This window comes from Aptenodytes forsteri, unplaced genomic scaffold (assembly GCF_000699145.1).
Source record: "Aptenodytes forsteri isolate BGI_AS27 unplaced genomic scaffold, ASM69914v1 Scaffold15, whole genome shotgun sequence".
Lineage (NCBI taxonomy): Eukaryota > Metazoa > Chordata > Aves > Sphenisciformes > Spheniscidae > Aptenodytes > Aptenodytes forsteri.
The window spans coordinates 2,868,055-2,895,037 of NW_008795129.1; the positions used below are offsets into that span (position 1 = coordinate 2,868,055).

Sequence of the window (26,983 nt, forward strand, 5' to 3'; positions counted from 1 at the left end):
GGGGGTTCTGGTGCAGGGGTGGGGTGCAGGTGGTATGGGGGGCTGTGTTTTGAGAGTTAGTCTAGACAAGTACTCTGAACTTGCAGGATACGAGGTCTGAAGTGACTGTGACAGAGGGTTGTACTAATTTTTGCTCTGTTTTGGTGCAAGAAAGGGGAAGTTGTTTGACCATTCAAAGCTGTGGAGCTCAGCATCTTCTGGTTTGAAAACTTCATTCCTTTTGCTAGTTGTGTTTGTATCCCAAAGTTCTTCCTTTCTCTGGGATGCAGGCTCTCTTAAGCTTTTGAAATTACACTAACCCAATATGCCCAAGGAGAGCTAAAATGCGCCGTTACGCTCGTCACAAACCTGGTGGAGGCCTTCAAGCAAATGCCCCGCCAGGCTGGACAGCACGGCAGTTGCACCATTCGTAGGGGGAGTACAATTACACCACATTTCTTCCTGTGTCAGATCTGTGGCGGGTGCAGTTAACGCCTCCTGGCCACAGCAGATAAAACGAGATAAAAGAATTCCTTCCCTCTGCTGTGCTTATATCTGCCTGTCAGTGTTTGTGGTTGTGATCTCCATTGCTTCAGGTCAGGAGGAAGGTGGCTGCATTTTTGTTGTTGTCAACTGGAGGATGTATCGCTTCAGAGGGGAGCTACAATGCGCTGCTGCAGGAATGGTTCCCAGTACCTCCCATTGCAGTGCCAGCTTTCCTTGTGTTTCATCCCACCCTGAGCAAGGAAGAAGTCTTGTAGAAGCAAGAAATGGCACTCTTCGCAGTAGCCAATGGAGCAGGTGGAGTTGGTGAATTGGTGGGTGGTTGTAATGGTCAGTTGGTAGAATTCTTGATTATTGCAGCAGACTGCAGGTACTGACTTCTGTGCCAGGGGTGTTAACCTAGCACACAGTTTGGAAGGTAACCTCAGTGGTGAAATGTTTCCTTCCCGCCTGTTCACCACCAAACCTGGAAGGGATGTTTTCTCTATGACTTGCCTCCATCATGGTGGCACGAAATAAGCTGATGGCTAGCAGAAAAAAAGAGGGGGAATGAAATTCAGATCAGAGGCTCTTGGAAACTCTTCCCTGGTTTTTAGTAACTAAAGTAACTAGTTCATGGGAAAACCAAACACAGAATAAAGCAGAGTTGTCACAGACCTTGTATATCCCACTGGCAACACGGGAAGGATGACCGGGGAGATGAGGAGACATTTATCTTGCCAGCAAGAGGAACTGGTATGCCCTGAGAGAAGGTGGACCAGAAGCAGGGCTTGTACGTGAGGGATGGCATGTGTGTCATGTCAGAGCTTATTGAAGACTTTGACTGGGGCCTGAATGGTGCTTTGGCCTGTGTTAGTTGTTCTGTAGACAGATACCCTCCACCCTCCTAAGGCAGTCATGGTGCTGGCTCATTTTTCAGTGGCTGCACTGACACTGAGGCTTCAGGCTGAATCCACTGGGCTCTACTTGGCCCATTGCTTTTGGCTGGATAAGATTGGGAACAGCTTTCGAAACAGCCTGAAGAGTAGGGGCTCTGGGGGCCTGTGGCTTGTGGGGAAGGATGGGTCGGGTGGGGAGGGGGCAGCGAATGCTGTGGAGGGATGTCTCGTCAAGGGGTTTGCAAAATCCTGCTCTGAGTGCTGTAGCAAACTCAGAAGGAGGTCTCTTGCCCAGATTCTGAGTTGATCTCAAATGTGAAGCCAAGGACTATGCCTACAGTGGATGGCTGGGGTGCTTGCTCCTTCCCTTTCTATATAGTGGTGCACGCACATGCATTCAGATTTCGTGTTGCTTTGCAGTGCTGGCTTTGGTCAAACCGTGGGATCTGCTGTAGGCAGGAACCTCAGCTGAATGGTGGGAGTTCTCTCTGAGAGAGAGAAAACACCCAATCTGGCTTTATCTGTGCCTTTGTAGGCAAGGAATGGCATGTCAGGCTTGAACACACTTAACCTCCGCGTGTTCACATCGTTAATTGTGACCGAGGTGACTCTCGCCTATAGCTGTGAGCCTGCGGTGATTCAGTAATTTGACTCAAAGTTCCTGGAAAGTTGCTGGTGTCTGCGAGAGCCCAAGCTCCCCGCTTCCTCTTACTGTGCACATCAGGTTGCTTTTCTTTTGCTTTATAATGTGTACAATAGGTAATACTCAGGGTATGCATTCCTGCTGAAAGCAAGAGGACAGGAATTCTCCTTCCCTTACCAGGTCCACCTGCTGGATAATGAAAAGAAAAATATTGGACAAGTTGTTTGATAAACTGAAAAATATGCATGTGAAAAGAAAAGGCAGCTTTGAATGACACCGAGTGTAGAAACTGCGATGGCAAAGGTGCACACTATGACATTTTTTAAAAGATCCATCTCTTTTTGGTATTTTTAATACCTTCTTTTCTTTTGCCACTGTTGTACACATGTTCATATCTGCCTTCAGTTAGATGATCTTTGCAAGGTAAGTACAAGGTAGTGAAATACTGGAAAAGAGATTAAATTTCCCTGGCCCACTCTTCAGGGTGCTCACTTAAACCATCTTGACTTCTACCCTGTGGTGTTGATAGTCTAACTTGAACAAAAAAGTGGAAACTCTGTCCTAAGTTCATGTAGTTCGTTCCTTTTGTTTGTTTTGCTTTTCCAGTACAGTAATACCAAGGGGTTCACAGATACTAGTGTGTTGAAACACAGCTTGTTACCAACTGTGCGAGCTTTCTGGCTGTCTTTAAGATCCGTGTGTGTATGTACTTTTAGGGGTGGTATTCCACTTTTACACATGGAATTGTTTGTTTCTGGGAGGTTGGGAGAGCATGGGAAAAGGCTGTTAGAAGGTAATAATATTAGTGGTTTTGCTAGAGGAAAGGCTTTGTCAGAAAGTACATCTGCTGGCATTTCTTGAAAGAAGTCTTGTATCTGTTTGTTGTGTCCTATTGGCACTTGAACCTCCTCCTTTGTCAGTAGCTGAAGGCAAGTGATGAGGATTTCACCACCGTCTCATTTCTCTAGCTTTCACTGGGGGAGAAAAGTGGAGCTTTGCTGTTTCATCTTCACTTACTCGCTTCAGCAGTGCCTTCCCCTTGGTGACTTCATGACCCTTGCACAGTTGCTGCAGCAGAGATGCTGGCGGTGGTGGTAGGGGATGGGTGCCCTCTGCCCTCGCGCTTGGGACGTTGTGCCACTGGGGTCGTTCTGCACGGGGAGGCTGGAAAACAGACTTTGTTACAGATTTATTAATTTTGGCTGGTCTTTGAAATGACAATGTAGAAACACTGAAATGGAAACGTCAGAGTCCTGACCTGCAAATAGCTGGAGGGAGGGAAGGAGAGTGTTTGGGAAGCGTTGTTATATGCTTATTTTCTTTATAATTTTCTTTAGGCACCTGCTGTTAGCTGTTGTCAGAAAGGATATACTGAATCTACGGGGGCTTCTGGTCATTCTTAAGGCCTAGGATGATTTTTTTGTTTGCTTTACTAACTTCTGCAGAAGGGGAAATGGTGGTGATCTGAGACCTGCTGGTATTCGTGTTTAAAGTGTTGGTATGGCATGGCATACTGTCCTGTGCCACCCTATTGCAAATGCTGAGAGATCTCAGCTGTTCCTGTAGCACAGTCTTCTTGGAAGAATAAGAGAATATGGGGGAAAGTCTGTGGCTTGAAGCGTGGGATGAGGGAGCTAGCTCTCTTTTGCTGGGAATGTCTCAGAGAGGAAGTGTAAATTTAAACAAGCAAAGAAAAGCATGAAGGAACCTGAAGGCTCAGACTAGTCTCACGCTACAAAATGTATTTGATGCAAATTCGATTTCTGTCTTGAAGCAACTAAAATGGTATCTTAGCAGCTGGCACCAATTGACTATCTCCCGGAATTGGCATGATGACAGCAATCAAACTGAATTTATTGCTTTGGGTTTGATTCCTCTTCCGGACTCTTCCCATTCTCAGAAATGTAATCTAGAATGTGTTCCCACAGGAATGAGAGCTTCAAGCCTCCTTTAACAGCAGCGATAGAGCATGGTCCTAGTGCAGGATGAAGACAGGTGGACTGTTGTATCAAGCAGCTGGAGTGTATATTCCAGTTGAGAGCAGGAAGATTACGTATTGGTAAGGGGAGGAGCAAGGTTTTTTTCTTCGTGACACAGTTTCTCATCAAACAGAGATGATTCACACCTAAGCATTAGTTTTGTTGCTGCTTCTTTTTACTGCATTTAGGAAAGAATCTGCCTTCCCATTGGGGTGGCTAAACTTTTAGGATGCTAAAAGTTGCGTGTCATGTCCCCCCCCCCCTTTTTTTTTCTTAAGGCAGGTGTACTAAATAAAGAGCGAGCTTTAGCCACAGGATCTCAGTATAGCTGCAATTTGGTAAAGCAAGCCAGTAAACGCTGTAGTGAGTGTGCTCCTTTGCACGTGGAACTGGTTCGAAACGGTGCTGTGTTTCTAATGCTTGTTGAAGAAAGTATGGTAGAATTAACTTTTTCCACCTTGTTTTCTGGTAGGTGTAAAATTAATCACTTTCACTGATAAATCTTGGTTTATTATTTCAATAACTGTTTTGTCCACTCTTTCAATTAGTTTTTAATGCTGTCTTCTACTTCTGCTTGCCAGGAGAAGGAACTACCTGAAATAGGTGTGGGTCTGCTAACGTTTGTTCCTAGACCAATAAATGTCAGTGTTCCTTGTGCAGGTGGAAGGGATGGGGCGCAAAGGGCACATCTCTTTCAACCTCCCCAGTCACCGGTCCTTTGAGGAGCTTGTGGGAAGAAGACTCTGGCTGGAAAGTGTGTTTGTGTGGCAGCTGCCTGCAGCTGAAACAAAACCCCTCTCCGCATCTCTTGGGAGCGGGAGTCAGTCAGGGCATCGTAGCTGTGTCCGAAGCCAGGAGAAGCACAGTTTCGTGCTGTGCTGCCTGTGCAGGGTGGCAGTGTCAGCACCTGACACCTAACCGTCTTCTCCTGCTCCCTGGCTCAAGTTTGGCCCTCGCCCCGCTTGCTTGGGACTGATCTCCTTTTTGGGTTTGTTGCAGGTGTCTTTCTCCAGACTCTGCCTTTTGCCAAGCGTACCTCAGCTCCACGCAGACAGGTCTCCCTGTGCTTCCCTGGCAGCCCCTTCTCCTCAGCACAGCTTCCTAATAGACTGATCAGGCACAGTGACCTTTTTCTTCATCTTGTTGTTGTTGTTGTGTAAATGTTCTCACTTGACAGCTCTAGACTACTGGGATTTGTAGATGTCCTGTGCCCTGTCCGTGTGTCTGAAAATGTTCTCCTCCAGACCTCGGGTGCCCTTGGAGGAGAAAGACCTGGTGAGGAAAAACCTCCTACGAAGCGGCCGTGCGTGTAGTGGCTAGAGTAGAAAACCGGGAAGTGATTCCCTGGAGAAGAATGGAGCCCAGAAGTTGGGTCTTACATTATTCATCCATCTCTGCCACCGCATCTTTGGGGTAACCGACTGAAGTGGTCAGACAATGAGAGGATTTTCTTACAAAAGAGTAAGAAATGCACATCAGTATAAAACTAGTCATATTCCCCACCCTGCTGGAGATTGCTAGGTTTTTGTGAAGTAAAGCTGTCTGCATTTTGGCTATTTCTGTTGGGTACACCTTTCTTTTCCATCACCTTACCCTGTTTATCTGCTGAAGTTTACATTTGGGACATACAGGCCAAACTATCACGCTTTTGGTCTGCTGTCTTCTGTACTTAGGCAGGGTTGTTTTTGTTTTAACCTGCTCAGTTAGAGATTCTTACAGCTGTGACGTTATTAATTGTGCACTGCCACTTCTGTCCCTCCATTCATTGTGCACGAGCAGTGCTGTCCCAGTTGAATAGACTGCACGTTTGTATAAAATGAAGCAGTTTCATTTTTGCAGGTCCTTAGCTCTCACAAACGATGCTAACACAATCATTCTTGTCTTCTATTAAAGTAAATCCCTAGACAAATCAAAACCCAACCCAAAGAAATCCCAGTTCTCTGAATGGGCAGTTTCTTGTCAGGTATATTCTGCAGAAACCCAGTATTAATGTTACTAGAACAACACTTAGCGCAGTATTTGAAGAGCAATAATGTTAAGGTACTTGGGTTAAATGTAGCCTCACATGCTGAACCAAGATGCAGAAATCATATCATATGAAGGACTAATAAAGAGAAATAGATATTCACACCTTAGGTTGTGTATCAAACACAAGAAAGTTTTCTCCTGCTGTTTTTAAGCACCATCTCCTTAAGCATTTACATTTTAAATCTTGCTACAAAAGAGCTATGTAGACTGCACTTTTCCGTCCGTGTAGATACTCATTGCTTCAGAGTGTAGATAGAAGAATTGTCCAAATAGCAAGATTCTCTTTTTTTGGCTGGAAAACAGTAAATGAATATTAGATGAGTGTTTGTAATATCCTGTACTTAAGTTTTAAGCATCAGCTATTGTTCAGGGCTAGACAGCTCTGTAACATAGCAGGAAAAGAGCTTAATGAAATCCAATATTTGGAAGCAGGAGGTAGATGAATTCAGACTTAGAACGGCAGTGCTAAATTTTAACAGGAAGGATAACTAACATTTGGAGTAACTTCTGTGGGTGTATGGCTTTATTTATCACTTGAAGTCTTGAATGTGAACCCTTATGTTTTCTAAAGGATATACTGTGTTTCAGGCAAGTTATGGAAATTGCTGGTTGAATTTCATAGTTTGTGAAAGGTGGGAAATAGGCCTAATGTCCCAGGCCTGGGATCCTGTAAGATAGGTCAGATGCGTTGCTGTGTTTGTTAGCTACGAGGTGTACTTCCACTGTGCATTAAGAATAAACGCCTTCACAAATGGCTTGTGGAAATAAGTTTGATCTTTTGGGCAGAGGGAGGAGAAATTATTTGCTTTGCAAGCTCTTGGTAAGGCAGGGATCTGAACCCATGTTGTCTTTTCATCATTATTCTAATACAGTTAAGTTAAGCATACATTGCATTGTTAAGGTTTGGTGAGACCCCATATAAGAGATGTGTTAAAGCCCAGCCTTTGCTCTGCTGGACTCAGAGAGTTTTGTTTTTTCGTCTCCTACTGGGAATAACCGTTGTTAGAGCAGAGAAAGGTAGAAAAATTGCCGCTCCGTGTTTATTCCTTGTGCATTTAGGTACCAGGTTGTTCCCTGCAAGTACCAAATCGACTCTGCCACTGATCCCTGGAACGAGAGTCAAATGCCTACACTGTGTCAAAGGCCACCAGGCGATGAAGAAAGATTTAAAAAGGGGCTCTATTTGGGGATGGGGCGGGGGGGGCTCTTTTCAAGTCACAGGTTGTGCTGTTTTTTGGTGCCGCCTGCAACGGGACAGGTCTGGTGCCGCCTGCAACGGGACAGGTGATCCTGCAGGAACGGGATCCGTGATCCTCCAAGACCCGCGGCAGGAAACCCGCCCAGCCTGACCTTTCACTGCTCTCGGTTATGGCGGCTGGCTGCCGTGGGCTGGTGCTCCCGGGGCGGGAGCGTGCTTTCTCTCTGTGAGTTGTGCTTGAGTTTGCCTGTTTTGTTGCCGTGGAGACAGAAGAGTGTGGTATGCTTTCCCCCTGACCAGAAATAGTTTCCTGTACCTTGTGACTGGAGCGCTGTACTCTTCCTCTGGTCTCTGGCCAGGCTGTGTGGTGCTGGAGGGATGGGGTGTGGGGTGATGACCTCTTGTCACAAGTTCTGGTGTGGCTGCTGCCCATGATCACTAGCTGCTCTGCCCGCTCCCCTCCCTCTGCACGACGGTGTAGGATTTCAGGGGAGCAATTGCTCTTGATTTACATCTCCCATGGCATTTTGATGGTTATGTCATTTTGTTTGAGCCTTGCTCCTGTCAGCTGTCCTGGCTGTCAGGATTCAGTGGCTGAGTAGCACGTGGTGAGCTCTTACCTCTCCTTCCCCCTTTGCTCAGCTGTTTTTACTGTCTGCTTCCCTGTGTCCTTGTACTTGGGAACAGATTCTCAGCAAGTGTAACTGTGCACGAGGGCAACATGATCCGGGTGGATGAAGGATCCCCTTCTGTAGGGGTTCCAAGTAGAGCTGGGAGGGTAAGTGGGGAATTTGCAAGACCCAGGCGTGCAAGCGGGCTATGGATAGTTTATCTTAAACTGTTGTTCTGCTGTGAGAATCTGGCCCGAGTGCAGAGTATGCAGCACAGTCTATTACCTTGCAACTGTGTTTTGCAAAACTTCATTTGTGAGAGATGCAGCTAAAAGGGAAGCCAAGGCACCCCCACCCCTCCCCAGCAATGCAGGTGAGAAAGCGCTTGCACTGCACCAAGGCCTTGGGAGCATGGAAGCTCTCCAGGCTTTCTTGCTGCCTGCTACTTTATTGGAGAGTGGTTCTGGCATAGAACTGTATATGCAACAACAACAATAATTTCCAGGACTGAGAAGGAAGGAGAGATGAAAGGAGTAATTTACCTTCCCCCATCCCTGAACAGTTGCAGATGAGGATGTAAGCACATCTCAGCCCTATAAAATATTAATTGGGACATTTTCTACAGTTCAGCAGTGGGGAAAAAAGACAGAAATCCTGCAGTGCCCTGAGCTGCTATTCCCAGCCTGGGAGAGAAAAGTGTTCTGAGCTGAGATCTGGTTCGATCTCAGCCTTCTGCTCACGGGGAAGAGAACAGTTGCCCAAAGCCTTCCTTTACAAAGGGAAGACAACACCTAACAACACGGTGGACAAATCCATGCACAGAGCAGACTTCATGGTGCACTGAACAAGTCACGATCCTACTCTTGTAGGAGAACACAGGAATGCCAGAGAAGAGTGTTCAAAACTATGAATGAGGATTTTTATCAAATTTTGCATCATTATTGCTTTGGGAGGCCTAGGACAGGAAAGGTCATGTTCAATGCTGTGCCGAACTTCACATCTGCACATCTCCATCCTTTGCAAAGGGAAGGGAAGACCATGCAGAGGGCCATGGAGCTGTGCAGGCTGTTCTCAGGCAGAGCAGTGCAGTGTGGCTTTGTTGAAGTGGGTCTCTAGTGGGTTTCCTATAAATTGGAGGATGCTGCATTCCTACCAGTGATCTGCTGAGTAGCCCAACCAGCCCAAGGGTCCTGCTTACTCCTGAGGAGAAGACTTGTGTGTCACAGGGGATGCAGAGAAGGTGTGTTTTCAAGCCTGCGTGCTGAAGATCTGCTGCAGAAGAAATGTCAGGAGCAGGCAGGGACTGCTGCTTCCCCTTGCTATGTTCTTTAAGCAGGACTGCTGCTTCCCCTTGCTATGTTCTTTTGATGGCTGGACTGGGGAGGAAGGGCAGTCCTTGCTTCTTGCCTCTTTCTAGGCATCTGCAACCCCAAAAGTCTAGAGTTTAGCAGCTGCCAGGGCTGCCTAGAAGATTTGCCTCCCTCAGATCCTTTCAGTGAATTTGTGCTTGTCCAATGTGAGCATTTCACTTGAGACGATGGGGGCTTTGTAGTGAAAGTTCAGGACTCAGATCACTGCTGTAGTGAAATATCTCCTGTCTGAGCCTCAGTGGCTAAAAGGCTCCCTGCTTCTTGGCTGAGATGAGCAGAGTTGCTCTAGCTCCCTCTCCTTTCCTTGCACTCACGCATGTTACGTTTCTAGGGAGGAGAAACCATTTTTTACTCTCCTTGATGTTTTTTCCTCTAATCCAGATGACAGTCGTGCTCGAACTGATGTTGCCTTTGGGCTGAAATAAGCATACTTAGCATTTGGGCAGAACTTCTTGCCTGGAGATCTTGAAATGCTTGATCAGCATTTCACCAGCAAGTCCGTCCATGGGTACTGAAGTATGGTTACCTTTACGGTTCACTGGAACTGGCAGAGTTCCCTACTTCATGTGATGGCTGTGCACTAGGAGGAGCTCTGTGTTTCTCCCTCCTACTCCGCCCTTCTTCCCCAGTGTTTCTCTGGAGTGGAAGCAGGTCCTTTTCCCATTTCGTGTGAGCTATTTCTTCAGAGACTTTTCCTCCTCCTCTCCAGCCTTGGAGAAGGGGGCGAGTCTCAGAAGGGATGTCACTGGAAGTGGCTTTGCATATTTGTGAGGCTGACGGAAGAGCGGTGTCTTTGACTCTGCTGCTACTCACTTTGAATCCAAGGAGGGAATGTCAGTTTAGTGTTAGCTCTGTAGTGGGAGCGGAGGTCCTCCTGCAGCCTCGGCTGCATAGCCCTCGCCTGAAACGGCTGTGAGGTTTTGGGAGACAATCGTGTTCCAGCAGTTCCCAGCCCTCTGGATGTCTGCTGGGTCACTGTGTTCCTTTCTCCGTTGAATATGAACAAGAGCTTAGTTCAGAGTTGTGGTGCTTAACACATTGTTTCTTATTCTCTTTCAGATCACCAGAAACTGGAACGTGAAGCTCGAATCTGCCGACTTCTAAAGCATCCAAATATTGGTAAACATCCTTGGGCTCAGAGGGATGGGGGTGAGAGAGGAGTAAAGTGTCTCATCTAGTGCGCTGTAAGAGAGCAGATGTATTCTGAGTGTTCACACAACTCGTGAAACTTGCCTGTTGAAATCACCTCAGTTTCTCTCTTTGACAAATTCTGCATTTGACCCTGTCCTATTCCTTAGCATCATGGCCCAGATGTTCACCAAAGTGTGCTGTGTTCCCGTCTGCTCGCCCGTGCAGAGCTGTCCCTGCTCCTTGGGTGATGCATGACTCTTGCCTGCTCATATGACATTCTGCAATGGGAGTGACCTGTTGTTTGTTTTCCCCACACCTGTCTTCTATTTCCTCTTCTTGGCTCTTTCTGACGTATCCATTTAAATGCTGTATTCAGTGACACGCCCAAAGTTAAAGGAGTTAAAGGGGCTAATATGTCAGCTCTTCTCGTTACAGTGGCTGCTTACTCAAAAAACAAGAGGTGGGCTAATATGTCAGCTCTTCTCCTTACAGTGGCTGCTTACTCAAAAAACAAGAAACCAAAACCAAATTGCCCATTTTGGCAGTGGTCAAAAAAAAAAAAAAAAGTAATGGAGTAAAGGGAATAGTTTTGTCTAGAAATACAGGAAGAGGCAAAATAAGGCACAACTTCAAACCAAAACGGTATTATTTACTGAACTGTGGAGAGAGGGCATGGATTTTTATGTAGTTCCAAAGCACCATGGAATTTTGTCCTAAGTTTTCTTTTAGACAAATTTCACATTGCTGGAAGTTGCTTTGAGCAAAAAATTTGGACCATTAATAATCCCCTTTTGGGGACCTTTAAATAAATAAAGCCTCAAGGATCCTAGCTAAGGTCTAATTTGAGTTAATTTATTTAAGAAAACATTAAGAAATACCAAACTGCCACCTTCAACCGAACCACTGTTAAATATCCCTGTCTGGGAAACCTGTGATGCATTACATCGTCTTTCTTTTGCATAACCCTATCTGTCAGTGTAGCTAACGTTTAAGGGCATCTGTCTGGTCTTCTGACTTTCAGCTTTGTAATCATTTGCTCCTGTCCTCTGAAGACCTGGGAGAGGGAAGCTGCCTTACAGCATACCCCATGGACTAGTATCTGTAGCCTGTTCTGTATGTGATGAAGAAGCAATTTCCACAAGCTCGGGACCTCACAAAATGCCAAGCACCTTAGTAGCAGCTTTTCAGCAGAAAGAGCTTTGTTGCATCTGAGTGTAGTTGTGGAGGTATGGCATGAGGAGAGGAGCAGTGGCCACCTTCTACAGTAATTTGCATTGATGAATATATTGGCCAGTGAATTTATTGCTTGGCAATATTCAGAATGACTAAAACTCATATTAGTCTAGTTATCAAGCTTCATTTGCCCCGTAAGACTTGTTGCACTTAGTTTAGTAGGTGATGTAACTTTTTCATTTTGGCCTTAACTTCACTTTCATCATCTCTCCTGTTTTATCATGGGCATCTTTTCTTGCCCGGCTTCTCACAGAGTAAATCCTATACACAAGAGGAAAACCACTTTTATAAGTAAACTGCACCGAAAACAGAAACATATCGCGTTCCTGGTGCAATTCTACAGCTTGTTCCTCATTTGTAATGGGCGGCAATGCCTGTCTCCTGTTGTATTGTGGTTTGGAAAAGACAGTTTGGGGGAACGTCAGTGGTTCTTGCATTTTCGACAGAGCATTTCTTGTCTTCCTAGAAAGAACAGTTTTTCTTTTAAGATAAAGAGACCAGTCATTCTAAACTCAACGGGTGGTCACAAATAGCAATAAAGGAATTAAGTTTTATGCCTACAACACAAAATCAAAGTGTGTTGAATAAGACCTCGGGAAGTCATGTGGTCCATTCAGCAGTCCTGTGAAAACCTTTTATACCTGGCTGGTTCCAGGCATGTTTGTTCTTAAAAACCTTTAATGCTTCCACAGCCCCTAGTGGCAATCTTTCAAATGTTTATTTTTCTGTCAGTTAGACATTAGAAAAAACATACTTTGCTGCTATCTTAGCTCGTTGTTTCTAGTTCTATCCAAAGTATATGTGGAAAGTAGTTTTTCTTTCTTGTAACAATCTTTTACATATTTGAAGACTGTTATCATGTCTCTTTTCAGTCGTCTTTTTCTTCAGACTAAACAAACCCAGTTCTTTCAATCTTTTCTCATATGTCATGTTTTCTAGACCTCCAGTCTTTTTTTTTTCTTTTTTTTTCTCTTTTTTTTTTTTTTCTTTCCCTTCCCTGGACTCTCTCCAGTTGCTTCATATCTTTCTAGAAATGTGATGCCCAAAACTGGACATTCTAACTAAGGCCATGTCAGTGCTGACTAGAGGGGGAAGAATTGCTTCACCTGTCCTACCAAAGATACTCTTGATTTGCACATCAGCCTGTGAAATTTGCCATTTAAATATATTGTTGATGCACATTTGTTTTCTGACACGTTATTGCTCCAGACTGCTTTCTGCAGAACTTCTAGCAAGCAAGTAATTTTTCCGTCTTGCATAGATGAGGGTTCCTATCGAAGCGTACATTGCATTTGTCCATATTAAAATATATAGGAAGAAATCCGCTCTGTGGGTTCCCCCCCAGATTTGCCAAGACCATTTTGATTTATCTTCTGATAGTATAACAGGGTTGCAACTCCCCCCACAGTAACGTGATCTTTAATAACAATGCCATATATTGCATTATGTAGATAATTAATAACACTGTTGAATACTGTTGGACTCTGGACAAACTCTTGAAGATATCACTTCATACATTGTTCCAGTTTGACAGTGATCAATTTTGAGTATGTTTTTTCAATGAGTTGTGTACACCATTATAAGCTAGTTCTGAATACACATTTTTTCTAAATTGCTTATGGAAATAGCACATAAGATGCTGTCAGAAGCCTTGCTGAAGTCCAGATGCTACATGCGTTGCTGCTTCCATATTCCTTGGACTTGTTAGTTGTCACAGAAGGGAAACATGTTGTTCTCACATAGCACTAGGTTTTTTTTCCTTGAAATGTGTTATTAGCAGTTAATAATCACATAGTTACTGCCATTCTATGTTGTAAACTCTTCTGGATGAATACTTGGTGTGTTGCCTCAGTGTGAGCTATGCTAGTAACACCGCACCAATCCTAAAGAATTCTGCAGATTTTGGGCTTGCTTTAATTTCCCCATTAAGTTTTGTTGTTACTGTTTTTGTGGCAAACTGCATTGCAGCATGTCCTGCTCTTCTACAGTGACCTGAGCCTCTAGTGAGTCCGGGGCAGAGGATTGTTAGGACTCTGCGAGGTTGGCTGGTTTTCTCTCCTGCCTTTACACAGGAAAGCAAACCTATTGTTGAATTTGTGGTTGTTACCCATTTCCTGCAAGACAGTTGATTCCTCTGTGGAGGTTCTGGACTGCAACACACTGACCATAAAGCTGCTACTCTGATAAAATAAAGGTTACTCTAGGTACAAAATAATGGTGATATTTCCATTTTCTGTTGCTCTTTGTGAAATGACCACTTTCTGAGTTATCCTGACATGCCTTCGTCAAATCGCAGCCCTAATTATAGGCTATTGCTCTGTAATTGGGTGTTTTGCTTGTCTTTAGATGCACATTATGGCCAAGGTAATCACAGTGGAGTAATCCTTCTAAGAGCTTAGTGTTGCAGTAAGTTTTTTTTTGTCTGGACAGAAGAAAGTTGACTTGAGGCAATTTTCTGATTTCCGACTCATGGTATGTACCGTGTTCTCATTGCGAACCATCCATTTGAATGTGCCATTATAGCTGGTCACCTCAGACTTTAGTTCAGTAGAGGAAGGACTTCTTTCCCTAACTTTCAACTTGTTTTTCTTCCTCCTGATGACTGTCTAGAGTATTTTGCATTCTGGTCCAGAGAAACCATTTGCCAGCCATGCTCACCAAATACAGCAGAACTGGGCGGAGATCAATCAGTGATCTGTTCACTCCATCCTGTTTTAAAGGCAAAAAAGATGCACCCTTTTTACTGAGGATGTGGGAGTGTTAAAGAGAGGCAGAAGGCAACAACATTAAAACCACACTGTCCATAAGCAGATAAAATGCCTGTGGAAGTTGGCAAGAGTCACGGCTCTATGGGGAATTCCACTTCTTCTTGAACAACTTACTGTTCCAGTGATTCACTTATCTATAAATCTTGTGGGCATTTGACATGAATGTATTTGGGAACACGCAGAAGAGAAGGATATGGCTCTCTTCTCCCTTGGTCCTTGCTTTGCAGGAAAGCAGCATGTTTCCATAAGCACGCTCATAGCCCTGACCCTTCATTTGCAGACACTTTCCTGATTGTGCCACTGAAGCTTGTGCAATGGCTGAGATAAAATAAACGTCACCATTGCCTTCTGTTTGTTGTAGAGCTAAACTTAAAATGTGTTGAATATCAACTCTTGCTTACTGGAACAACTCTTTTGGTCTTCTGCTTAGTTGTAAACTTGATTTCAGTGAGTCTGTGTATTTGATTTTTAAGTCCTGTAATTAATTCACTACATAGTGATTCTCTTGTGGAGAGAATGTTCCCATGCTTCCTGCTACCCATCAAATGCTAGAGCAGTGACAGAGTTGGGAACCCCAGTATCTTCCCACAGGCTTGTTCAAGGCAGGTGTGAAGTTCAGCTTCAGCACAGTGCTGAACATGACCTTTCCTGTCCTAGGACTCCCAAAGCAATAATGATGCAAAATTTGATACAGTTCCTCATTTGTAGTTTTGAACACTCTTCTCTGGCCTTCCTATGTTCTCCTACAAGAGCAGGATTGGTGCGTGTTCAGTGCACCATGAAGTCTGCTCTGTGCATGGATTTTGTCCGCCGTGTTGTTAGGTGTTGCCCTTCTTCTACATTTTCTTTGTTATGCCAGTCTAAATATGTGCCTCCTCTTTGGATCTGTCACCAAATGATCTGTAGTCTTTCTTAGATATTTTTAACCCAACTGTACAAAAATAGTTCTTGAATATCTTTTGTTCATAGCTCAAACTGAGCACTTCTGGTCAGTTATTGCGTCCCAGCTCATGACAGCCTTTGCTGTGAAGAACTGCATGCGCTTAGGTCTAGAATAATAAAAATACGCATTTTAAGAGAGGCTGTAGCCCAAGTAGTAGCCCAAGAGCCAGAGCCAAATTCTGTTTCTGATTTCTGCCTTCATATCCTTTGCTGAACTGCTTCACAGTTAATTTCTTGGAGGGAATTTATAGCAGTAGTGAAATACTGTCCTTAGCATCTATCAGAATTATTGCTTTTTCAGGTTTTTCCTACTTCTGACTTTTTCTCCAAAATATACTTGCACTTGAATTCTTTTTATTTTAACTTCTATCTGTTGGCTTCTCTCAGCATAAACCACAATTTTGGACATGTCCTTATTTAAAATGGAGAGAAAATGGTATAGAAATCTCCTGTGAATTAGAAGACTTTGATTCTTTTGACCTAGTTCAGTTTTATTTCCTTTGACAAGTGGTCTGTCCTCCTACTACCTCTGTCTCGCGGGAGTGATTTTGATGGATGTGTATGAAAAAAGGCCTCCAGTTTGTGGGCCCTTAAATGATGGTTATGATCAAGGTGCGAACTGCTGCAAGAACCAAGAAGGATGCTGTGCTGCTCTGTGCAGCCCAGCTGGAGAATCCCACAACGCTCAAAACTAACCTGGGTGGGAAACGGGGTGCATTGATCATGTCTGCAGACCTAATACTGGATTTGTTGTCTTAGCGGTATCAGCCACAACTTTAAGTTCGCTCATTCCTCATTTTGAGATACTACTCTTGATAAGCAGGCCCTAACTTTTCTCCCCCGCCGTCACTTGGAATGTTTTCCTATCACCTTTTCCTTAACGAGAGATTTGAATTGCTTCCTTAGTGAACAAGAAAAAAAACGTAGGCTGTGTTTTGCTGTAAACAGCAGATTTCCTTGTTTTCATTTGGCTGCAGACACCCAGACTGCCTTTGCAATTGGGACAGAAAGGATGTTATGTGCAAAAAATAGTTAAAATGCTGGGGATTCTCCAGTGGTTTGACCACACTTGCTGCCCTGTGGAAGCTCAGTGATTTCCAAGTGGGATGCTCCTGCGCCTGGCCCGCTGTTTAAAGCTGCTGCCCTGCGATTTCTATTGTTGGGGGGACTGCTCCTTTTCTCGAGTGAAACTGGTGCGGAGCAGGGATGGTGTGGGGAAGGCGGGGGATGGGGGGAGAAGAGACCTTGTAGGAAGAGTTATGCTTTACGGCTTTCTCAGTTACTGAGCAGCTTTTCCTTGGAAGTGTCATGGGGCTGTCTGAGAGGACAGCAAGTTGCTGTGCTTCCTAAGAGGTCAAACAATGGTGTTCTTGGCTCTCCTCTTCCTCCCCCACCCCACCAAAAAAAAAACCCCAAACAAACCAACAGAAAAAAAACCCCAACCACCAGACATTCAAAAAAACCCTAAACAGAATATCAGCTAGAGTGCATGCCTGCTGGAAAGTTTGAGCCTTTGAGCTGTAAGTTACCATTTATTATTTCCAGCCCCTGCACTGTTAGGGATTTAGGTGAGTGCCCATGCATGTCTGGCTGAGAGGAGGCTCCCCAAAACCCCAGGCAGTCCAGCTTTTTATTTCTCATTCTGATTCTCCCAGTTACTTCTTTCACTAACTATTTTTTTATTTACCTCTTCTTGTTTTCTCCTTTTTCTGCCTCCTCTTCCTATAGCTTTTCCTGTAGTTTTAAGAAAAACATTTCTCCATAATCCCCCGCAATTTGGGAATGGACTAACAATTGCATTTTCTTCCTTGCCAGGAAGATATATTTATTCTGTATGTCTGTGGTCTGTACTAGAGAGGTATTTGGATTCCATTATTCATCTATTTAGCCACGAGATTTATCTGTATGCAAGCAGTCCCTTAAAATAAAAAAAAATAGTGGGATGATGGCCAGAGTCAGTGCACTCAAACTCAAAGGTACTGCAAAAGTCAGAGGAGGAGGAGGGGTCCCTATTCCCCCCCCCCCCAGTTAGAATAGCATTGAGGAGATGGAAGGATCCCCCTTTGGGGTTCCCCCTGCCTGAGCACCGAACAGAACGGAGGGATGGCTGCACTCTGGTGAAATCGTGCAAGCGACAACCTGCCTTTTGAACAGAGCTTGCCTCTGTGGCAAGGTTTCATGGCTGTCCTGGGCAATGCGAGAAAGGAGTTGTGAAAATCAGGTTAATAGAGCAAGTTCGGGGGGGGGTGTCAGGCAGAGCACCTGCCTGCATGGGCAGGAGCACTGCTTTGCAGCACCAAAGGCTGATTCATCCCTGATGGCAGAAATGTGTGTAGCAAACTTGCAGAGCCTGTATGAGAGACCTAAAATTTGTCACGGCCTCTATCTTTATTTTATTAATTCTAATAAAGTGGGCGTTCTCTGTGTATTTTCTTTGAGATACCAATAAAGTTGGCTTGTTATTGTTTTGGGGGTTTTTAGAAAAAGCTCTCATGTAATACTAGTGGTTATCAAAAGTACTTTGCTTATCTGGTATGTGGATAATCGGAAATTATTAATAACAATTCTGGATGGTCGTGATTGCACTGTTATCAGGAAAGTAGGAAATATTCCTGCTAATGCACTCTTTTGGCTCATGTAATGTTTACGTAGGACGTACTAAATGTTATGTATCAGGTGCTGAACTTGAGCCTTTCAATACAGACGTTGCAAAATCAAACGAAAAGTAACATTTAGTTGGCACTGAAATGTTTTTAAAAAAATACTTTGTGTTTTCTTTTTTTACTCTTGCTTTTTCTCTCTGCAGAAGGACCGGTTTCTTAACAGGAAAGATACTGTTCTCCGCACAACTTCTTTCTAGGCTGTCAATTTCTGTGCATAAGGGAATTTCCCCTGACTTGGCACCATGTACGGCAGAAAGGGCACTGCTTTAACCTCATATTTTAGGGCCGGAGTGTTAAAATGGTTACAGTGAGAACAATGGTGAGGGGGGAAAAAACCCACCTCTGTGTGCATGTGTGCCTTTTCATACTCCCTTCGGACTGTTCCTCGTCTTTCTTTGCAGAGTCTGCAGCAGCTTGGTTCTGCCTGAACCGGAGCAGCGTTAACAAGTCCTTCTTCTCTTCCGTTTTCCAAAGCTTTAAAACTGCAATTGGGGTGAAATACTGTGGGCTTGGGGAGTTTACAGCAAGCTGGTATATATCCAGCATACCGTAACCTCTCTGTGTCAGATTTGGAGGGAGGGGGAGGGAAAGACTCCACGTTCCTAAGGGACTGGTTAACAGCAGCATGCTATGTCCTGTTAGCTAACTGTCCTGCTGCTGTTAGTTACTGCTCTAACAAAGCTGGTCATTAGCTGCTGGAACAGATGATTTCTAGAGGATTATTTGCATTACACAATTTAATGCTTTTTAATAGCAAATTTTTAATTAAAAGGAGAGTCCTTTTGGAAGCAGCCTGAGCAGCTGCAGCTGAATTCTGTGTGTTTAATGTAATTAGAGAAACAGCTGGGGTGGGAGCTGAGCACCCAGCTCCCAGGCAGTCACAGGTTGGTGGTGGCTCCTCATGGGACCCGCATCCTGAGTGATGTGAGCCGCGCGAGAAGTGTCCTGGCGCACAGCCACGCTCAGAGGTGGTGGGACAATTCCCATCTTGGCTGCCCGGGCTGGTGAGCAGCTGGGGAAGCGGAGAGTGGGTGGTAGCCATCTGCGTCAGTTCACTTGTCACTTGTGCTGCCACGGACGATAGTGCTCAGTTTGCAGTCTGTCGGGCCGTGTGTATTTGTATCTATAGTTTCAGCATCTCCTGGCACGTTGGAGAATATCTTTGGAAGAGGGCATCCAGCAGGTTTCAGCCTCCAATTTTATTCTGCTGCTTCTGGCATGCGCTTGTCTCTTGAAATATGCCCCTTGTGGTATCTCTTACCTCCTCCCTTTCTCCGTGATACAGGCAAATGTCTGATGTCTGGTTGGAATCTGCTGAGAAGTGAAGCTGCGGCTGTTTCTAACGAGTGGCTGACCTTTAAATAGCATTGTTCAGTCCAGAAGATCGCAGAGCACTTTTGAGTTTGCACTACTAAGGCTATGTGAAAGAGTTACTGCGTTGCAATTGCCATGACCTAGGAGACAACCAGAAATCTCTGTTGCCTGGTATTGGCTCTGCTGCAGGTACTGCAACACAGGCAACTTAATTTGAGAGCCCCAAATATTGTATAATCACAGCACGCGATGTGTGTTGGTGCAGAGGTGGTTGGCTAATAGTGTCCTTTACATTCCCATAGTATCCAAATGCTTTACACTTAAGAACACCAGCGAACCTAGATTTAGCAGACAAGATTACCCTACTCTGTAGCTTGAACACAGTCCCCAAGGACAGGCAAAGACCATTGGTAAGTAGGAGCAAGCATATTTCAGCCCGTGCTACCTTTTCTTAAGCAGAGATGAGTAATTGCAAAGCAAAGATATACTGGGAATTGTCCCGTGAAATTCTTCTTAAGCTTGTGTACTTGCCTTTTGCTGTGACTTCAGTAACTACTTTGCTTGCAGAGATTTACTTGCAGCAGGTTGCCAGAAACCACCCTGTGTTACAAGAGCCTGCCTGCCCCAAACGTGGGCTGAGCGCCCGGGCAGCCCTGCTCCACTGTTTGCCGTGGACGTGGGATACAGGGGGATGTTCATCCTGGGTCTTACGTGGCAGGTGTAAATGCTCCTGGCCTGTTACACTTGAAATGAGAGTAAAAAAATAATAATATTCGGCGCACTGGGCAGAGTGAAGGGAAGATGTGGGTCAAATGTAGGCTAGGCATAATCTATGTTTGTGACCCCAATATCAATTGGTCTTTTACATGTGACCCTTTAAAAATGAGATGCCTGTTGCTTTTTGCTGTCTTTTTATGTTCCTCTAGTTCAGGTGGACTTTTATAAAAATTGAAGGCTCTTTTCTGATTTCTTCACGATTCACTTCAACTTTTGCATTCACAGAGTCTTGCTTTGCATGACTCAGCAGCAATTTGCATTGGTTGTTAGGCTGGTACAGTTTGTTATGAGGGAGATTTTCCTCTTATGCTCAGTTGCTTCGTATCACACTGAGGCATCAGAGAGCTGCGGCTGCCTGTACAAGGTCACTTTATTCAGGCAGGGAATGCAAACCATGTGGCATGACTGTTACTGTATTGCTGTTTCTCACGAAAATGCTTAATTTTCTGTTGTTAATATCATAGCTTATTAATATTATTTCTTTCTAAAATAAAAACTGTACATGCATGAGGATTTTGAAACACTTTGAAGTATCAGCTTGAAGTTTTGTTCTTGAGGCAAGATTTCCAGTGAGACTCTGAAGACAGAAGGCAGAGAAAAGTAATATTCACAGCAGATGTTCTTAGAAAGTGCTTGAACTCCTGGTACCCAGCTGCTGTTAGGTTCAGTAACCGCAGCACGGCCCCTTAAGCCATTCACTGTGGTATCGGGCTCTTTGCAAATGCTCTGGATTGCATTAGGGCCTTGGACCTGACACACACATCCACACAAGACAGAAAATAATTTGCATAACTTGCATCAGGCAGTGCTGAAGATCTGAGTTTTTGGGGAAGGGGGGTGGTTTGGTCTCACTGTTTTTCTGTTGTTAGTTACTTTTCCAAAAGGCCATCTCCCATCTGGTGGGAGATGCCTCCTGTACAGGTAAGACCAGTTTACATAGGATGAGGCTGGAGAGGAGACTGAGAGAAGAAAAGGATGCTTAAACCAGTTAGCTAGGTTGTGCCTTGTGTGTAGTGATGTGTGATGCATTGCAGCTCTTTAACCGTGCAGAGTTACAGGTGTGCATTTAAAATTGGAGGGACAGTTTTAGGTAGCGGTCTCTCATTACCCTCGGTGGAGTACCACTACGGTACCAGATTCAGGACTGTATATTAAGAAAGCTAGGCTTTTTTTGTGTCCTGCTGAAAACATTGTTTCATCAAGATGCTGTACTGAAACCACTGCTTATCTCTCCCAGAATCTATGTGCTTCTTGGAGATGTCATCCAAGTGGTAATGCACACTTTCTGCTGACGGACCAGCTGGTATTGTTGCAGATGATATTTCTACGTAACAGCCTGTGACTGATTCTGCTCCTTCGGACAGAATTTGGTCTGGCATTGCTTACTAGTGCTATGGTTTTTTATTTATTATTTCTGAAGTTATCTGTAAGACTTGACAGTCTTACAAAATTAAATGTGCTTGTGAACTCTACGAGCCCTTTGTTCTTTGCGTGGATGGGACTTTTTTCTGTGCTCTGACTAAAACCTTGGGTAAAGTCTTTCGCCATATCCTGTGACTGATTTAGTGCCTCATTGTCTGACTTGCTTCTGTTTTCCTTCTTACTCCCCGCTCCTCATCTGTTCTTGCTAACCATTGTAGTAAGTGCCCTTTCATCCATCAGAGACCTTTGACATGGGAACAGTCATCAGGTGACCCTAGCTGTGCGTGGTGTTGGCAGGAACTGATTTCCTACATCTGTAAGAATCCTTGTGTTAAGAGTGTTTGGCTAGGAAGGACATACGGTTTGAATCGCTGCTTCTGGGCGACAGAATCAGTTAATAGAAATTATCTGCCTCATCTTCTGGTGAATAGAGTGAGATCAGGTTCCTTGGCAAGTACTAGACTCTTTTGTAGTTTGGTCGTCTTTTGGAAGACCCTGTGTTGGTGTTGTGCAACTTCCCTGTTGCTGTGACTTGAGACTCTTTTTGTGATGTGTGCGTTTGTCTGGCCTGCTGCACTAGACGTCACTGCTCCCCTGACAAGAGGGGAAAAAAAAAAAAAAGGGTTCTGTGGTGTTTTTGAAGAAAAACTTAACTGGATGAATACTTTTATTTTCAATTCTCCATTTTTCTTATCATGGATAGGTGGGAGTCCTGTACAGGTAAGACCAGTTTACATAGGATGAGGCTGGAGAGGAGACTGAGAGAAGAAAAGGATGCTTAAACCAGTTAGCTAGGTTGTGCCTTGTGTGTAGTGATGTGTGATGCATTGCAGCTCTTTAACCGTGCAGAGTTACAGGTGTGCATTTAAAATTGGAGGGACAGTTTTAGGTAGCGGTCTCTCATTACCCTCGGTGGAGTACCACTACGGTACCAGATTCAGGACTGTATATTAAGAAAGCTAGGCTTTTTTTGTGTCCTGCTGAAAACATTGTTTCATCAAGATGCTGTACTGAAACCACTGCTTATCTCTCCCAGAATCTATGTGCTTCTTGGAGATGTCATCCAAGTGGTAATGCACACTTTCTGCTGACGGACCAGCTGGTATTGTTGCAGATGATATTTCTACGTAACAGCCTGTGACTGATTCTGCTCTTTCGGACAGAATTTGGTCTGGCATTGCTTACTAGTGCTATGTTTTTTTATTTATTATTTCTGAAGTTATCTGTAAGACTTGACAGTCTTACAAAATTAAATGTGCTTGTGAACTCTACGAGCCCTTTGTTCTTTGCGTGGATGGGACTTTTTTCTGTGCTCTGACTAAAACCTTGGGTAAAGTCTTTCGCCATATCCTGTGACTGATTTCGTGCCTCATTGTCTGACTTGCTTCTGTTTTCCTTCTTACTCCCCGCTCCTCATCTGTTCTTGCTAACCATTGTAGTAAGTGCCCTTTCATCCATCAGAGACCTTTGACATGGGAACAGTCATCAGGTGACCCTAGCTGTGCGTGGTGTTGGCAGGAACTGATTTCCTACATCTGTAAGAATCCTTGTGTTAAGAGTGTTTGGCTAGGAAGGACATACGGTTTGAATCGCTGCTTCTGGGCGACAGAATCAGTTAATAGAAATTATCTGCCTCATCTTCTGGTGAATAGAGTGAGATCAGGTTCCTTGGCAAGTACTAGACTCTTTTGTAGTTTGGTCGTCTTTTGGAAGACCCTGTGTTGGTGTTGTGCAACTTCCCTGTTGCTGTGACTTGAGACTCTTTTTGTGATGTGTGCGTTTGTCTGGCCTGCTGCACTAGACGTCACTGCTCCCCTGACAAGAGGGGAAAAAAAAAAAAAAGGGTTCTGTGGTGTTTTTGAAGAAAAACTTAACTGGATGAATACTTTTATTTTCAATTCTCCATTTTTCTTATCATGGATAGTCAGTTTTTGGGAATCCTTTAACCTCCAGCATCTACATATGATTATATTTTTCACCCTCTCGTGTCAACAGGTTTCCCAGGTATGAGCAGCCTATGTGGGCTCTGCTCAACTGCTTGGTTGAAGCTGAACTTGTGGTAGTAATGGAGGTGTTAGATGGTGTGTCAGGACCAGCAGCCTGTGGAACAAATGGGATCTCCTTTTCGTGGGAAAATGTCTGAAACAGAGGACAGCCCAGTACTCGGGTTCCTGTTACCCACTCTTGGAACTGGCCATTTGGGAACCTGTGTCCTGTCATCAGGTGGAGGGCACTTGCATAGGACATCTTTAAGGAAAAGAGGGCTCTATACTGTCTGGAAGGTGGAGGTATCAGATGGTATCTGATGTTTGTGTATCTTTATGATTGAATGTTAACAGGATGTGGATCATATTTATGAACCAAAGTGGAGAGGAGGCCAAGAAACTTTTTAAATGCTCTTATCCTTGACATGAACTGAGGGTGGTGGAGTTACTTCTGAATATATGCCATTTCATGGGCTGGCTGAATGGTTTTTGGAAAAGGCAGATCATGTTTTTAAGCTGACAGCCCCTGGTAGTTAGCACTGTATTAGAAAGCAGAGCATTTTAACTTGTCTGTCAGCAGAGTGAACCATGGCATCAGAGCTGCCAATCGCAGTATCCTTGCTGGTCAGGAAGACTCTTGTGGCTCTGCAGGAGGGTAGGTAAGCAAAACATTGGGGTGAAAGAGCACTGGATGCTCTTGCTGTTCTGCTACTGGGTATTGCTTTTGTTTCTTCCCTTCAGCATCAGTATGAAGTAGGTGTGGGCTGGAATTGAAAGTCATGAGAGTTTTGGTATGTTCAGACTTTTCTTAATCCTTTTTGACTCCCCTCATTACTACCCCCTCCACGCTTTAAGCCTAATGTTTTGAGCTGTTGCTAATTATTCCCGTGCAGGGTGGTGGGGCCCATTGTCATCTTTTCTATAGCTTTTCTGGGTTTTGCTGTTCTACCCGTTACTCCCTGAGCTTTGTTACTTCAGCAGATTAAATCCCGGGCAGATTTTGTTCCAGCATCGCTCTGGGCCGTCACGAGGAAGCAGCTCCCTTGCTAAGTTAATGACCTGCGTCCTGTCTCCAAGGCCTTCTTCTGCTGTGCAGCCCTAGGGTGATGTACAGCGTCAGTATTTATGAACTGTCTCTGTCCTCCTGTCATGGTTCCTCACCTAAGGACGCAAATAGTGTTTTACTGTCCTTGAAGGCTCTTTCTGCTGCCTCTGCCAGTCTCTGCCAGCTGAATTGCTGCTTCCTTCCCTTTTCATAACGTATCCGACAAAATTGCTCTCCTCAGGACAAAGAAATAGCACCAATCAGCTCATTTATGTTTTAATTTTTGATATAATTTGCTGCCCGCATCTTTGCGTCAAAGTTTGTCGTTCACTATTTCTCACTTCCACCTGCAGATGTGTTTGTTGCTCCCTTTTCATGGCCACTGCTCTCAGCCTGCTGGTGGCTGTGCTCCTCCTCTGTCAGGATTTCATTTGTGCCACTCTCCTCTCTGCTTGGTGTTTCTTGCAGCGCTTCGATGACCTTTCAGGTGCCAGAGGAAGGAGAATGCTTTTTTGTGCGCACCGAGCATCACCCGACATGACCTCATTAGCACATTCAGCTTTCCTTGAAGTTTCTCCATCTGTTCTCTCTTCATAAGGTCCCTTCACAGACTCTTGCCCGTGTCCTGGGCCACAGCTCTTGTTCATGCGCCTGTCTCCTGCATTCACCTCAAATAGTCTTGTGCAGTGGAGTGAAAACTGCCTTGTACTGGGAATCCAAGTGTCTGTTTCAGCCACTTCTTCTCTTGTTTCCAGTCTTGAATGGAAATCTTTTCTCCTAGGAAATACCCTTCTTGCTTGCGTTTTTGTAATACTACCTCTGCTCGTTTCTGCCAAGTGCTCAGGAGGCAAGTTTTCTTGTAAACACGAAGTTGTATTGCATTGAAGTTATTATGAAGCCAACTAAAACTGCTTACTTGGAAGAACATTTTTTTTGCAGCGAATAATTTGAGGACCATTGTTCTTACAGGTGATGTGTCTCTGTTTTCATGCTGTAGGAACAGCATGTTGTGCCTGAAACACCTGTTGCACTGGTACTCTAACTGTACTTGCTTGTTTGCAGCATTATGTCGTGTGGAGTGCTCCTCCCAAACCCCTGCGGTTAGATGCAGTAGAAATGCTAAGGAAAGGAAATTGGTCAAGGGACCAGCCCAGAGAGCTTGTAAATAAAGGCAGGAAAAATATAGGAAAGTACAGGAAGAAAGAATAAGGAAAGAACAAAATCCTTTTAGGAAAGGTACGGGCAGTGGTCTCTGCACATCTGTGCTACTCTCAATTCTGAGTTTGTGTGTGTTTGCGTGCGTGTGGAAGGGTGCCTTAGCAAAGGAGAGTTGCAAGGAGGATTAGAGAGCATTGAGAACATTTGCAAAAGCTGTTCCATATGAGGTAGGAGCACGTGCCAAGTGCTAGTTTGAAACGTTCCCAAGACGGTGATGGTAGCTGACGTCATGTGCCAATAAGAGGTGCAAACTGACCTCTTGGTACTGGCAGAGAGAAAATCATGATGTTGGGAGAAGTCAAGACGGGTCACCTGTGTTTTATGTGGAAGAGAATGGAAGACAGGGGAGGGAGGCAAAGGTACCGTTAAAGTGACAGAGAAGGATAACGAGCTTTTTGTTGTGGAGATGAGAACGGTAATGTTACTCTGGTCGATACTCGATTACAAGATGTTGCAGTGACTGACACCCGGTCTAGTCTCAGCTAGTTGCTTTAGTTGGGTGAATAAGTAGGGAAGGACTGTAGACAGTCATGTGAAGAAGACAACTCGTCCCTGTCAGGGTGTGAAAGTTTAGGAATTGAGTCAAATAGGATTGCTAGCTTGTGACTCTGATTGGCAGGGAAAATAGTGAAGTTTTCCAGCAGGGGAGAAAAGCAAAAAGTAGGGGGTAGGTAGCAATATGAAATTAAGGGCTTAGTTTCTCCTCTTGGGTTAGAATTAGTGCCTAGGTATCTGAGAAACGTCAAAGAAATTGAGGTTTTGATTCAGACAGGAGGAAATGGCACTGTGCTGGCTGCATAGATACAATAGTTATTGCCCACGTGTAACATGGGGAAAGGAGGACAGAGCCCCAGAGACTCCGGAATACCAGGGGATAGTGGCCCATCATGGGGGCAACCCCAGTCCTGCAGGTTAAAGGGGACAAGGAAAGGGAAAAGATGACGGTTAATTTAGGCAACAGGAGCAGAACTAGGGGGGATAGGTAAGGAAGCTGAAGGAGGATGACATTTTGAGGAGGGGAATATGATCAGATAATCAGTGGTAACAAACATGTCAGGAAAAATGAGACAAGAAACTGGCTCTGAATTTTGGGTAAGGATTTGGGGTGTAAGCCAGAATGAAGTGAGGAAAAGGAAGTAAAGGGAGGGAACATCGTGGAGCTTTACAGATGAAAGGCATAAGGGAGATCAATGGCACTGACATGCAGGTGGGGTCGGAAGTCAATTTTGGGCTGGGGGCTTGTTTGGAGATTCTGAAAAGGGTTTGTTTGGGGAAATAAGAATGGGTGGGGAGAG

The 26,983-nt window shown here is 44.6% G+C and overlaps 1 protein-coding gene across 1 annotated transcript in view; it reads left to right on the plus strand.

The window, feature by feature from the left end:
- Nucleotides 1–26,983, plus strand: part of CAMK2G (calcium/calmodulin dependent protein kinase II gamma) — a 134,300-nt gene that overhangs the window by 46,292 nt on the left and 61,025 nt on the right. Inside the window, exon 3 of the mRNA XM_019471621.1 lies at nucleotides 10,250–10,309. Within this exon, the coding sequence (XP_019327166.1) occupies nucleotides 10,250–10,309 (60 nt within the window). The remainder of the gene's footprint in view (nucleotides 1–10,249; nucleotides 10,310–26,983) is intronic.